This window comes from Piliocolobus tephrosceles, chromosome 2 (assembly GCF_002776525.5).
Source record: "Piliocolobus tephrosceles isolate RC106 chromosome 2, ASM277652v3, whole genome shotgun sequence".
Lineage (NCBI taxonomy): Eukaryota > Metazoa > Chordata > Mammalia > Primates > Cercopithecidae > Piliocolobus > Piliocolobus tephrosceles.
Genome location: NC_045435.1, coordinates 99,688,299 through 99,703,874, shown reverse-complemented (window position 1 = coordinate 99,703,874; position 15,576 = coordinate 99,688,299). Strand labels below are relative to the sequence as shown.

Below are 15,576 nucleotides of genomic sequence, written 5' to 3'. Positions count from 1 at the left end.
TAAGAGATTGGGGGCCTCGAGCCAGACCCCACAGCAGTGAGCACCAGAGGGGAAACCCAGGCTTATCTCCTAGCACCCACCCCAGCACCCTGGTCCATGCTACCTGTCACCTGCAATTTCTGGGTGGGCAGGAAAGACAGGCCTAGATCCCAGGGCTTGCCCCTGGTTCATGGTGTTTCAGGTTAATGACATAGGGGCCATGGTGATCCCTGCATGCTATTTGAGTGTAATCCCTGCAACATTTACAGAACCTTTGCTTTGTTTACCCAGTAAGGAGGAAATATTTAGTAAAAACATAGCCCTAGTATTTGCCTGTTTTTCAAAGGGGTTCCCTGAAATTACTAATCAATTAAGCAGCTACAGCTGAGAAAGTCTGTGGGACTCAAGACTTTGCCCCACTTCCCAAGCTAAGCTAGGCTGTGAGGATGAGGGGTGGGACAGGTCAGACTGTGATGTCTAGAAACGGCCCCAACTCCTTTGTTCCTTTAGGAAACAGGGCACTTGCTCAGGGGTCCTAACAAATCCTTTTCAGCTGGAAGGCAGTATCACCATTGTAGGCATGCTCTAGATGGCTGCTCGGCTCACTGCAAAGGCCTTCCAGGGCAGAGCCAAGGTACGCAGAGGCAGGCCAGGGCCTTGTGTATGCTCCATGGGCCAGACCTGCCAGGACAAGGCCCTTTCCTGGGAGTTTCTGAACTACAATTTTGGGAAGAGTCCCCTTGTGTTGGAAGCTGAGATGGGAGGCTCCAGAGGGTTGCAGCCTTACTTCCTACCCTAAGAAGAAGTCAACTTCTGGGGTGAAAGAATACAATGCCTGTGCCCAGAGAGAAGAAAGGCAGAAAGTGGGGCTCCTACAGCCCCCAAATTCCACATTCCATTGCCCTGAAGCCCAGCTGCTCCCTACCCCTTCCTTGGTTACTAAGCACCCTTCAAGAACTTTCCTCCTTCTAGACAGAAGGATGGCAAATTTAGACAAATGGTTTGGTTATTTTTTATCTCATTCATTAAAAAGGAAGGAAGCAAGGAAAAGTGACCTGCCTGTTTCACCCTTCTCTACAGCTTCACATTAGACAAGCGTCTATAATACCAGAGGTGTGTTCCCTCACCCCACCCTGGGTATCTCTGGTCACAGTATTCCTTCCTGCAGCACCTGACAAGGCCTCAGAATCCTTTGTAAAACATTCATTCCATGGCCACATGTTCACGCCCCAGATGAATGCTATGTGCCATTCCCAATTTACATGACAACAAAGACTTGGGCCAAAAAATCAACTTGTGCATTTAAGCACAAGCATCCAGAATGTCCTAACTAGGAAACAACAAGCCAAAGACACACAGTCACCTGTTCTCGGGCTCGTTCCCAGCTTGCCTCCCTTAGGAGGCATGCGGGCTCCAGAATAGCTATCCCTGAGTTGGGGTCACACTCACCCTCCAGAGGTATCTTCCTTGCCAGGCTGGATTACTACAATATTGGCCTTTTCATTGCTCTCCCTGGCCCACCCTCACCCAGCTCCAGTTTGGCCTCTTCGCCACAATAAGACAGTCCCCAAGACCATCAGATCATGTGCTATGTGTCCAGGTTTAAAAACACCCCAAGATCGGCCGGGTGCGGGGGCTCACGCCTGTAATCACAGCACTTTGGGAGGCCGAGGTGGGTGGATCACGAGGTCAGGAGTTCGAGACCAGCCTGGCCAACATGGTGAAACCCTGTCTCTACTAAAAATACAAAAATTAGCCGGGCGTGGTGGTGCACACCTGTAATCCCAGCTACTCAGGAGGCTGAGGCAGGAGAATCATGTGAACCTGGGAGGCAGAGGAGGTTACAGTGAGCCTAGATTGTGCCACTGAACTCCAGCCTGGGTGACAGAGCTAGACTCCATCTCCAAAAAAAAAAAAAACAAGATCACCCAGGCCCCCAACTCTATCTGCCTCCCAGCATAATTTCCATGAACATCAGCTCTTCCCCAAGGGACTTTCAGATTCTCTGGGCCCTTCTCCCTCCCTCCACTCTAACCCCCTCCAAACCTCATGGTCTCCCTGCATGCCCACCCTGGGAGGGTGAGGGGCCACAGTCACTGCTGCTGCTCTTAACGCACTTCTATAAGGTTCTGTGTGTAGCTTTTATATCACTTAACCCCCTGAATTATGATTTACTCGTTCTTTTGCCATATTATTTCCCACCCTGCCTGTATGTTTGGGGCACTGTGCTGGTCTCAACAGCTCTGTGCCAGACACTAATTTGTTTTACTGCTTTTCCTAGAAGCCTGAATTCCTTTTTTTTTTTTTTTGAGACGGAGTTTTGCTCTTGTTGCCCAGGCTGGAGGGCAATGGCGCAATCTCGACTCACTGCAACCTTCATCTCCCAGGTTCAAGTGATTCTCCTGTCTCAGCCTCCAGAGTAGCTGGGATTACAGGCGCATATTAACACACTCGGCTAATTTTTGTATTTTTAGTAGAGACGGGGTTTCATATTGGTCAGGCTGGTCTCAAACTTCTGACCTGAGGTGATCCGCCCATCTCAGCTTCCCAAAGTGCTGGGATTACAGGCGTGAGCCACCACTGCACATGGCCGAAGCCTGAATTTTTAAGGCAAAAACTAAGTCTTAGTAAGCTTTATTATTTCTGCAATCCAAGGGCTCAGCATTTGTTGCATGAATAAATGAATCTCTGGCCACTTCTTACTTATCAGAAGCAGATGATTAAGCTGGAGGACTAGAAAAGAAATAAAAGTTTGAGGGATTTAATTCAAACTAGATTATTTCACTGGTGCTACTGGATTTCTGGCCATTTCCTGTAAAACCAAGAAATGCTGAACAGTCAGCAGTTCCTTGGAGAAAGATACAAAATTTTAATAAAAGCCAACCGCACAAAGTACAAACCAGAAACAACCAGGTCAGTCCAATCAAAATACAATCACCAAAGCTGTTAGCTACTTGGGGAAAACAAAGGAAAAAGATGTATACAAATTAATAATCACCTGTTGAGAATCTAATGGTCAGCAAACAAGGTCACACATCCCCAAGAGCAATTCTAGTCCTGGAGATTCCAAATGCTAAAAGCAAAGAACAATCCTGGAGGATCAGTGGTTCCTAGCTTTTTTGAAATGGAGAACAGTAACATTTGCACACATGAAAAAAGAAAAGGGATAGGTGTGGTGGCTCACGCCTGTAATCCCAGCACTTTGGGAGGCCAAGGCGGGTGGACCACGAGGTCAGGAGATTGAGACCATCCTGGATAACACAGTGAAACCCTGACTCTACTAAAAATACAAAAAAATTAGCCGGGCTTGGTAGCCAGCGCCTGTAGTCCCAGCTACTTGGGAGGCTGAGACAGGAGAATGGCGCGAACCCTGGAGGTAGAGCTTGCAGTGAGCCAAGATCGTGCCACTGCACTCCAGCCTGGGCAACAGAGCAAGACTCTATCTCAAAAAAAAAAGGGGGGAATCTAAGATAGGGTTATCAACACTTAATTTTGCCAAAAAAGAACTTTCTTAAAAAGTACCATCTACTGCCCCAATAATTTCACAAAAGAAGGACTATTTTAACTCCCCCTCAAAAAAAAAGGATGAAGAGTGTACACTCAGACTAAAAACAGTCATTCTCGAGGAATGATGAGCTGAGAGCCTTGCCCCACGTTTTAGTCATGGACAGTGTGCAGATGAGATGGGCCTTGAAAGACAGATGATGGTTCCAACTCCCTAAAACCAAGCCAGGAAAATGCTCAAGAAATACTGCTAAAGGACAGACAGACTGGCATAATGGCTCACGCCTGTAATCCCAGCACTTTGGGAAACTGAGGTGGGTGGATCACCTGAGGTCAGAAGTTTGAGATCAGCCTAGCCAACATGATGAAATCCTGTCTCTACTAAAAATACAAAAATTAGCCAGGCATGGTAGCAATTGCCTGTTACCCCAGCTACTCTGGAGGCTGAAGCAGAATTGCTTGAGCCTGGGAGGCAGAGGTTGCAGTGAGCCGAGATCATGCCACTGCACTCCAGTCTGAGCAACAGAGTTAGGTTCCGTCTCAAAAAAACATATAAATAAATAAATGGCAAAGACCAAAGACAGATCAATTTCAACTCCTGGGTCTGAAGTGGAGTCTCAGTCACTCAACCTCCAAAGAGGAGACCCTAAGGCATCTCCCCCTTTGTGTAGCTAGTGGTAGACACATGATTTCTCCTCAGTGTGTCACAGACTGTTGTTTTTCCAGATCATTATTTGGATGAATAGTTCAAGACAGCTGCATGATAACAAGTAAAATGTATTCAGCACTTACTACGTGCCCAGTCCTGTCCTAAACCCATCTCAAGAATCTTCTCATTGAATGTATTTAAGAATGCCAGGAGGTACAAATATCCCAATTTCACAGGTCAGGAAATAGATTTACACAAAATGAAGGGACTTCTCCAAGCAAGGAACAAACTTAAGTCTGATATAAAAATCTGTGTTAACAACCCATAGGACAGAAGAGGTGTACAAAGAGTAAAGGTTATTGGGAAAATCAGAAAAGGGTCCTTTAAAATTAAAATAAAATTCCTGCAAAAGCCAGCCCAATGAATAACCAATAAGTTAGCATTCCACACTGTTTCAAGACAAATGATTTAGTTAAGCATCAGCCAATCACAGGTTACTCATAAATCTTGACTCAAGTATCTGTGCTAGGCCCAAGTTGCCCAATAACAGCCATTTTTCCTTCATGGCTCCCATTGTTTATGCAATGTCCCAGGAGCGATGAAGCTGGGAGCAGCCCCAAAAAGGGAGTACACCAGGTACTCCAGTGACAGCTGTTAAAAAGATGTTTTCTAATCAAAGGAGAACTTGGGCTTTGATAATAGCAGCCCAGGAATCTCCCCACCCAGAACCTTCTCCAAACCTCTATGTAGCACTTTAAATGCTAACTAATGCCCTTCATTCCACCTCCCAACCCCGAAACCACAGCAATTTGCTTCCTCCTCAATCTGAGAGGCAAGTCAAACCCAGCAGAGAGGTGAAAACACCTGTCACTGCTGCATAGGGAGGGTCTGGAGGTGTCCAGGAGCTCCCCATAGGTAAAACAATCTCCCATGGACAAGGACATCTGAAGGGTGGCCCCTTAGCACACTGGGAGAATCAGAGTTCTAGCCTCTGTCCTTTTTTTTTTTTTTTTTTTTTTGAGAGGGAGTCTCTCTCTGTCGCCCAGGCTGGAGTGCAATGGCATGACATGGTCTCCTCAGCTCACTACAACCTCCGCCTCCTGGGTTCAAGCGATTCTCCAGCCTCAGCCTCCTGAGTAGCTGGGATTTCGGGTGCCCGCCACCACCCTCGGCTAATTTTTTGTATTTTTAGTACAGACGAGGTTTCACCATGTTGGCCAGGCTGGTCTCAAACTCCTGACCTCAGCCTCCCAAAGTGCTGGGATTACAGGTATGAGACACCGGGTCCACCCATTCTAGCCTCTGTTCTAACACTAGTTCATAGTTTCCTGATACATACATAGGGACTTGAACTTTACCTTGAAAAAACTGTGGACTTTGGCCAGGCTGGAAGGTGTATTTATCCACACTGCCAGCCTCCAGAGTCAAAACTTCTAAATAAAACACAGAGCTGGCCAGGTGTGACAGCTCACACCTGTAATCCCAGCACTTTGGGAGGCCGAGGCAGGCAGATCAGCTGAGGTCAGGAGTCCGACACCAGCCTGGCCAACATGGTGAAACCCTGTCTCTACTAAAAATACAAAAATTAGCCAGGCACGGTGGCTTACTCCTGTAATCCCAGCATTTAGGGCGGCTGAGGTGGGCGGATTGCCTGAGCTCAGGAGTTCGAGACCAGCCTGGGAAACATGGTGAAACTGATCTCTACCAAAATACAAAAAAATTAGCTGAGCGTGGTGGCACGTATAGTCCCAGCTACTCAGGAGGCTGAGGCAGGAAAATAACTTGAGCCTAGGAGGCAGAGGCTGCAGTGAGCCTAGATTGTGCCACTGTACTCCAGCCTGGGCGACAGAACAAGACTCCATCTCAAAAAAAAAAAAAATACAAAAATTAGTTGGGCATTGTGGCACGTGCTTGTAATTGCAGCAGGAGTCTGAGGCAGGAGAATCGCTGGAACCCAGGAAGTGGAGGCTACAGTGAGATGAGAACGAACCACTGCACTCCAGCCTAGGCGACAGAGTGAAACTCAGTCTCAAAAATAAATAAATAAATAAAATACAGAGCTGTGTGTATACACAGGCACACAAACACATTTTCCATGGCCTCTAATCTCATGTAGAATAAAGTCCAAATAGTTCAGATTCCCATTCTAACATACACACACACACACACACACACACACACATGCCTCTGCTTACCTTTCTAGTATTCTCTAACACTATGTGCCCACCATAATTTAGCCACATGACCCCAAATTCATGTGGCTCCCTCCCATTCACATGACTTCGCACAGCAGTGTTAACAGGGTTGGGGACCAGTCCCAGAAGGAAGATGTAAGGATATGTGTTTTCCTCACAGAAGAGAAAATCCAGAAATCTGGGATCAAGTCCCATTTTTCTCTCTCCCAGGCCTGGTGTCAGGTGGTAAATTCACTTAATTTCTAGGCCTCGGTTTCCTTACTGGAAAACAAGGACAGTATCACATACATGACTGGACTCCTTGTTTCCTCAGACAGTCAACAAATATTGATCGGTCCCTACTGTGTGCCAGGTACTCTGCTAGATGCTTGAGCTATGTGAAACAGCAACAATAACAAAAAACACTGCTGCCCCTTCATGAAGCTCACATTCCAGTACAGGTACGCCTGTAGAATGGGACTTCCTCAAAATATTTATGTGGGAATGAAATACAATAATATATGAAACACAATTAACATAGAGCCTGGCACAGGGTAAACTATTATTATTATGTTGATATTTAGGGTCTAAGCCCTTTTGTTCACTTTTTTTTTTTTTTTTTTTTTTGACACAGAGTCACACGCTGTAGCCCAGGCTTGAGTGCAGTGGCGCAATCTCAGCTCACTGCAATCTCAGCCTCCCGGGTTCAAGCGATTCTCCTGCCTCAGCCTCCTGAGTAGCTAGGACTACAGGTGTGCATCACCATCCCTGGCTAATTTTTTTAATTTTTTAGTGGAGACAAGGTTTCACCATGTTGGCCAGGCTGGTCTCAAACTACAAACCTCAGGTGATCCACCCACCTCAGCCTCCCAAAGTGCTGGGATTACAGGCATGACCCACCACGCCTGGGCCACCTTATTCTTAGTAAGAAGCTGCTCCTTTAACCTGAATGTCCCTCTCTCCCTCCTGGCAACCCTAATCTGCCTGTTAGAAGTGCTCTTCACCTGTTCAGGTACAGCTCAAAACTGACCTCCCATACTTCTGGGAAAGATTCAGGAGCTGGGAAGTCTCTTAGAGTGCTTGTCTGCACCTCCACTAATCCTTTCCCACAGGTCTACATGACATTAACTCTGTTCTGTCACAATTAGCAGAGCCTATGTCTTATGTATTTATATCCTCCATAGCCCAATACGGACCCTTGGATGTATCTGAGGAGCAGAACTGACTTGAAAAGCAAATAGAGGTGAGAAAAGTAAGAAGAAACAGCATATTAGAGCAACAGTCTGGGGGCCAGATTATAGATGGCCTTAGTACCTGGCCAATGAGTTCAGGCCAATGAGTCTCTAGAAGTCATCAATGATTGAGCCCCCGGGTAGAGTGGACCTTCATGGGCAGAAGATGAGCTATTCTAAGGGTGAACAAAAAAGATTGCCCTGGTGGCCACAGCTGAACATGAAGGATGAGCCCATCCAAGGTCAAGGCTGCTCTCCGTGCGTTCTTGTCCCAGTGAATCAAGATCACCCAATATAGTGCTATAATTCTCTATATTTTATGTGTTGTGTACTACTGGCCTGGTTTCCTCCAAAATACCATCACTGATTTTTAGGACTGGGAATACTGCCCTCTTTCCAAGTGCTAGGAGGACCCAGTGCTTAAAAAATAAAAACATCCCAATCTAAATGTTGCTGGAACTTCAAAGACAGATATAGCTAAACCCAGAGTTGGCTTGGCTCCAAAAGACACACAGGAGTCCCACCAGCCCACCAGGCTCACAGGAGCTCAGACAAGCATGCTATGGTGAGTGCAGGGTAGGCACTGACATTGAGGCTCAACATCTAAACAAAAGATGGAATTGATTCAGGTAAACTGAGTCCAGGGTATCTTAGGCAAACGTTATTCACACTTCCAGATTTTCAACAAAAACAAACAAGGCAATACTTATGCAATTTTAGACCAAGAAAAATGTCTGCTCAGGTAGAATGAACCTCGCTAACCAAAGGAGTGACCAAAGGAGTAACCACTCTTGGCTGGGCACTGTGACATTTTTGTGTTCCAAAGATGCCTGTTTATCTGGTTCAGTACTTTCTTTTTTAAAGCTTAAACTTAACCATTCTCCCCATCGCTGTAACCGGCCCAAATATCAATCTTTGCTGTAACTGTTACAGTGTCATCTTTGCTGCCCCAAATCTTTCTTTCTTGTAAAGATTTCTTGGCCGGGCGCGGTGGCTCAAGCCTGTAATCCCAGCACTTTGGGAGGCCGAGACGGGCGGATCACGAGGTCTGGAGATCGAGACCATCCTGGCTAACACGGTGAAACCCCGTCTCTACTAAAAATACAAAAACTAGCCGGGCGAGGTGGCGGGCGCCTGTAGTCCCAGCTACTCGGGAGGCTGAGGCAGGAGAATGGCGTAAACCCAGGAGGCGGAGCTTGCAGTGAGCTGAGATCCGGCCACTGCACTCCAGTCCGGGCGACAAAGCGAGACTCCGCCTCAAAAAAAAAAAAAAAAAAAAAAAGATTTCTTACAAGGGTGCTTTTGGCCTTGGGAACCTCAGGCGGCACTCCAAGGAAATTTGTTTTAAAAGCAATGAGCTTGTGGTCACTCTGAGGGCAAGGCACTGACGGGTCAGCCCCACTTCCCTATCTGGAAAGGCAGTGGAGGGTTTATTCCTCAAGGTCAAGAAAACCAACACCACATACTTGATAACGGCCAGAGAGGCCCACACCTCAACCACCACTTCAGTTCTTAAAACCCTCCTCTTCAGATCACTTTACCTTCCCCAAACAGGGGGCCTGCAGGCTCTACCTGGCTGCTAAAATAATCTTCATCCCCAAAAGCAAAGACAAAATAATGTGGGCATGTACTATAGAAATGGGTCTTTGGTAGTAACTTCAGGAAAACGGAAGCAACCAGCAGAGAGAAGTTTAATATTTCCACAAGGCCAGTCTCTATTTGGTTCCTGAGAGCCATGGACTGGGAAGTCAAGAGATAAGTTGTCTAATCCCAGATCTAACACTAACTTGTTGGTAATGACTAACAAGTGATGGCCTTTCTGGGCCTTAATTTCTTCATCTATAAAATGATCATGGTCCAGCTCTTGATTGCAGCTGTGAAATTCTGAGACAAGACCCAAAGAATCCTTTTAGAAAACTGTGAATCCAAGTTTGCAGTAGCATTGCAGCCTCTTCCTTTCTTCTTCCTCAAAATAAAGAACAGGAGCTATTATGCCCCTACCTCCCTAGCATTCACACAATGCCCACTGGGATCCATGCAGGAGGCCAGCTCTGTGTGGACACATAGCCAGAACGAAAGTAACCAGAAGCATCTGCGGTCTGTCTTTGCAGATGGTACTGGCTTGGACCACACAGCCATGTCCTACAGTATTCTAATTACTCAAGTATGAATTTCAGTCTCCATCTCTCCTACACCAAGTCCTCACTTCCAAAGTCAATTCCCCAATGAAATGCTAACAGTCTCCTCATACTCTGGGAGACTGGCCCAAACAGAACCTGTAGTCGCCCTGTAAAGCTGGTCAGTCGGTCATAAAGTGAAGTTAACAATTTACAACCCGCTTTAAAAAAAAAAAAAAAAAAAAGAATGGACCCGCGTGGTGGCTCTGGCGGGTAATCCCAGCACTCTGGGAGGCAGAAGCGGGTGGATCACTTGAGGTCAGGAGGCTGAGACCAGCCTGGCCAACATGGCGAAACCCCGTCTCCACTAAAAATACAAAAATTAGCCAGGCGTGGTGGCGCCCCATCCCCCGCCCCATAATCCCAGCTATTTCAGAGGCTGCGGCAGGAGAATCGCTTGAACCCAGAAGGCGGAGGCTGCAGTGAGCCTAGATTGCCTCATTGCACTCCAGCCTGCATGACAGAGTGAGAATCCCTCTGGTGGGGGGTGGGGTGGCAATAGAATGGAAAATACCATTGTGCCTCACCCTGTAGAAAGCATAACTATACCATGAAGCTCTTGCTCCAATTTTACACGTGTATGTGTGGGTGTATGTGTGTGTGTATATTATATATAATATTACACACATATTATGTATATATACATTATATACATATAGGTGGGTGGGTGTGGATCTTGATCGAAAAAAAGACTTAGAAACCCATACATAGGTCAGTGGCAGTGGGATGTGACTCTGGGAGTGAATGCCACACACGCCTATCCCACCTCTACCCATCCCCCAACCCCCCGCAGAGGATGCAAAAGCCAGCAAAGAGCATATGACCTCAAGCACCTATCCTGCAATCCTACACAAAACAGACCTGCCTGGAAAACAGTTGAAACAAACTCATGACCACCGCCCCCGCCCTCCAACACACACAAGGTAGTACTTTTTTTTTTCTTTCTATAAAGGACCAAACAGGATGCCATTAGGGTAACAGCCTTGTATCAAAAAGGATCCTGGCACCCAAAACGCTCAGCACGAGGGAGCAGGAGAGCATACCTATGCTGGGAACACAAGGCCTTTGCTCCCAGCTATTCCTTCCCGCATAAGGACTAATTGAGCCAGCAGCAACTGGGCTGGAGCAGGTCGGGGGACTAGAGACCTCAGAGTCCCATTCTCTTTCTGTTTCTTAAATTTTTCTTTTATTTTCCAAATTGCACACTTCCCTAAAAATTTTCCTAGGAAGCACCAAAGCTTTCAATCGCCCAGAAACACCCCCATCTGGGAGAAAAGGTGGCTCGCGCTGCACGCCAAAGATGGGCTCTATCTCAGTCGGATTGCAAGTGCACAGGGCTACCCGCGGGACGGAGACAAGGAGTTGGGAGGAAACGCAGCGCGCCTCCCAGGTAACAGACCCCGAGCTCCGGTTCGGAAACGCTCTGAGGCAGAAGCAAAGGCTTTCTAAGGACTCCGCTTCCCAGCCTTGGGTCCCTGCTACTACCTTGCCCCTAGACTGTGTGAGCCCAGGCTGATGGACCGTGCAGTCCAGTTTGAGCCAGCCCAGCAGCCCACAATCCGGCGGGCAGGGAAGAAGGCCTCCTACTGCCGGGAAGAGGCCAGCGCGCTTCAAGTTCCCCGCAAATTCCGCCCTTCCCGCCTGGCACGGTTCCCTTGCACCGCTGTGCTCCGCTCGCGGGCGCCAGCCCGCCAAGAGTGCTTGCCCCGGGGGCGCGTTCGCTGGTCAGGAACGTGCCAGCAGCCCCCGGGAACCCCCGAGGATGCGGAGGTGGGCCCAAGAGCTGAGGCTTCGATGCCGGGGTGGGAGCTAGGCAGGCCGCGAGCCGCCGCAGTCCTGTCGCAGCGCAAGCCCTGGTCCCCCCGGACTGGAAAGGCCGGAGCAGTCCCCCGCGCCCAACCCCGCACGACTGGCTCGGGTCTGCACCTAGATGGCTGTGGGCCCCACAGGGATGTCCCGGCGGGCCCGTTCGGCCGCTACCTCAGGGTAGCCAGTCCCCGCGCGCGGCCGCCTCCCGCCGGGAAGTGTGGCGGGCCCGGAAGGCCGAAGGTGCCCCGTGCTTCCCGCGCCACTACGCACCTAGCTGCCTGCGGGTCCCACATGGCTGCGGCCGGAGGGTCCGCACCAGGACCGCCGCCGCCTCGGGAAGCGCTTCCCTGTGGGCAGGGCGCGGCGGGCAGTGCGGAAGCCCGAAAGCTACCGGAGCCCGGGGCAGGGGCGGCGCGATGCAGAGGCGGCGCTCGGGGGCCCCCGGCTCGCTGGGGCTCCGCTACCCAGCCGCGATCAGAGGGGGCGGGGGGCGCAGGAACCCCGGCGCCCGGGCTGTGTGCAGCCGCAGACCTATTCCAAGTTTCCACGTAGTTGCGAGAGCCCAAAAACTGTCGCGTGCACGTCGCTACTAAGTGGGAGGGGGTGTTTGTCATCGCGTTCAAAAGGGGCGTTTCGATGTCTCCCATCATGCAAGCGAGTGCTCCAGTGGTATGGCTCTCGGCCGCCTTTGAAAAACAAGTGCTTCGAGCCCTTTACCAGGAGGGACTAGGCACACAACCACCTCCGACACTCCTCGGGCATGCGAGAATTCGGCTTTCCTTACTGTGGCCCACCGCTGTTGTCCCGGAGGTAAAGAAAGTGATCAGTCAACGGCCTCAGTGTGGCTTTTCTCTTTCCCTCGTTCCTCCCTCCAACAAAGGAGGTACGGAGAAGAAGCCTCCTAGCTCCCACGGAAGAGGAGCTCAGGAGTCAGGCGAACATCAAGTACTTACTGTGTGCCCGCTCCTCCACTCTGGGGAGGCTGGGGGTACGGGAGTGAAGGGGGCAGCCAGACCGCAGGCTGCTCCAAGCTCACCGTCATGTCCATGGCGAGTAAGTGCGCACAGGCCTGAACAGGCAGGCAACCAAATGAGGATCTTGCCTCGTCCTTCCACCTCCTGGAAGGGCAGTGATGATCGACAGAGTTGTGGGTCGCAGAGGACCACCTCAGGCTGCCACCTCCCCAGTGGTTCTCGGCCTGGGGAGCTGCACGTCCATCCGCCCACCGCTCCTGTTTGGTCTTCACAGCTTCTCTGGGCCTGGGAGTACTTTCCTACATACCAGAGAATCCACCCAGTCAGAGAGCTAAGCCCGCCGCCCTCCCCTGGGGCAAGGTTCGGCCTACACTGCATCCCCCTGGTTCGCCCATCCTTCTGGGGGACCATCATACCAGGCTGCCTGGTGGCGGGGAGGACACCACCAGAGCTTTAGCGAGAGGAACCACACATTTCAGTGAAGCAGAGAGGCTTTGGTGACACGTGGACACACCTAAGGCGCACAGTGTACTTCTCTGCACTGGTCATTCTGAGTTGTGAACTAGTCAGTCTAGCTAGTGGTCTCCTTGCTTCTAGAATCTCACAGAGGTTTCTTCTGTGCATTGATCTTCCCCAAACATCACGATGAATCACATGCAGTTCAAAAGCCATCAGTGGCACTCCATTGTCTCCTAGAGATCAGGTTAAGTGGCCGGGCATTTGAGATTCTTCTTCACAATCTTACCCCACATTTCCAATCTTGGCTTTCTCATGCAAACTCTATACTGCAGTGGTTCCCAGTCTTAGTTACACAATAGAATCACCTGGGGAGCTTAAAAACAGAAACAAGGCCGGGCAGGTGGCTCACATCTATAAACCCAGCACTTTGGAAGCCCGAGGCAGGCGGAACATCTGAGGTCAGGAGTTTGAGACCAGCCTGACCAACATGGAGAAACCCCATATCTACTAAAAATACAGAAAAAAAAAACAAACAAACAAACAAAAAAAAAACGGCGAGTGTTTGGCTTTTACTCCCAAATTGTCTAATTTAATTGGTATGGGTATGTCATGGGCATCAGGATTTTTTTTTTTTTTGAGACAGAGTCTCGCTCTGTTGTTCAGGTGATTCTCTTGCCTCAACCTCCTGAGTAGCTGGGATTACAGGTGCCCACGACCTTGCCTGGCTGAATTTTTTATATTTTTAGTAGAGATGGGGTTTCACCATGTTAGACAGGCTGGTCTCAAACTCCTGACCTCAAGTCATTCACCCACCTAGGCCTCCCCAAGTGGCTGGGATTATAGGCATGAGCCACCACAGCCAGCCACATCAGGATTTTTAAAAGACTATAACATGCTGCAAAGTTTGGGAATCACTGCTAGCCACCAAATAGTTGGGCTACTTGCTATTTCCCAGGCATCATTGGCCCTTTCACTTTTAGGGCCTTTACTTTCCACATCCTTCCTCCAATACTTTGCCCACCATCCCTCAATTCTATATTTAGGAAAGCTCATGCCACCTCTTCTAGCATACCTCTTTCTATTTGTGATTTTTGGGTTTGTTCAGTTTGGGTTTTGGTTAGGTTTGGTTTTGGTTTGGGGTTTTTTGGTTAGGGGGGTATTTTTTGGTTTTGGAGATAGTTTTGGTTTTGATTTTGGATTTTTGTTTTGTTTTGTTTTTCTTTTTGTTTTGGCAGGTTATTTTGTTTTGTTGTTGTTGTTGCTGTTTTTGCCAACTACAAGGCATCTACTTCCAGAAAGTCTAGCCAGTTTCTTACATCAAAGAGAGCAAACCAAGGGATTAGTGAAGGAGAGGAGGATTTAAAAAAACTGAAAAGGTCCTTTTACACTTTGACCAGTCTTTCACTAGTTTTCATAAGCATCTCAGAATTTTGTTGTCATACATCTTCTTTTGATATCTTCACCATAGTCCTCAAAAGTCACATCAGTATATTATCTTTCTTTTTAAAATTGTTTCTTCTCTGTCTTCTATTTTTATATTTTTACCAGTTATACATTCACAGTGAAAAGAGCAGTGGCTCACGCCTGTAATCCCAGCATTTTGGGAGTCCCAGGTAGGCAGATCACCTGAGACAAGAGTTCAAGACCAGCCTGACCAACATGGTGAAACCCCATCTCTACTAAACATACAAAAATTAGCTGGGCGTGGTGGTGCATGCCTGTAATCCCAGGTACTCTGGAGGCTGAGGCAGGAGAATCGCTTGAACCCGGGAGGTGGAGGTTGCAGTGAGCCAAGATTGTGCCACTGCACTTCAGCCTGGGTAACAGAGCGAGACTCCATATCAATAAAAAATAATAAAAATAAAATAAAAGAGCAGGCCGCTTTTCCCCTTCCACCTGACTTCTTCCCTAGAAACAACCACTTTTACATCTTTTACCTGATTATTTTGATGCCTATGCTTATATCTCTGAATAATGTTTGTATTGCTACTTCTTGTTGTTGGGGCTTTTTTCCCCTCAGTTTTATGCATGATCAGGTAAAATTTTTGAGACTGTGCCTGTCTGAAAACCTTTATCCTTAATATAGTTTGGCTGGGTATAAAATTATCAGCTAGAAATCATTTTCTACAGGGCATGGTGGCTCACCCCTGTAATCCCAGCACTTTGGGAAGCCGAGACAGGAGGATCACCTGAGGTCAGGAGTTTGAGACCAGCTTGGCCAACATGGCAAAACCCTGTCTCTACCAAAAATGCAAAAATTAGCCAGACGTGGTGGTGGAAACTTGTAATCTCAGCTACTCGGGAGGCTGAGGTGGGAGAATTGCTTGAACCCAGGAGGTGGAGATTGCAGTGAGCCAAGATCACGCCACTGCACTCCAGCCTCAGCGACAGAGGGAGACTGTGTCTCAAAAAAAAAATAGAAATCATTTTCCTTTAGAATTCTGAAGTTATTACTTCAGTGACTTCTGGCTTCCAGTACTGCTGTTGAGAATTCTGAAAACATTCAATCACCAATTTTAGTTATTTATTTATTTATTTATTTAGAGACAGAGTCTCACACTGTCGTCCAGGCTGGAGTGCAATGGCGCAATCTCGGTTCACTACAACCTCCGCCTCCTG

General features: G+C 48.4%; 1 protein-coding gene across 2 annotated transcripts in view; it reads right to left on the bottom strand.

The window, feature by feature from the left end:
* Positions 1–12,070, bottom strand: part of TRANK1 (tetratricopeptide repeat and ankyrin repeat containing 1) — a 128,693-nt gene extending 116,623 nt beyond the window's left edge. For both annotated transcript variants that reach the window (XM_026454883.1, XM_026454884.1), the window contains exon 1: positions 11,795–12,070. In XM_026454883.1, coding sequence (XP_026310668.1) covers positions 11,795–11,817 — 23 coding nt within the window. In that variant the 5' untranslated portion in view covers positions 11,818–12,070. The remainder of the gene's footprint in view (positions 1–11,794) is intronic.
* Positions 12,071–15,576: the final 3,506 nt, after the last annotated feature.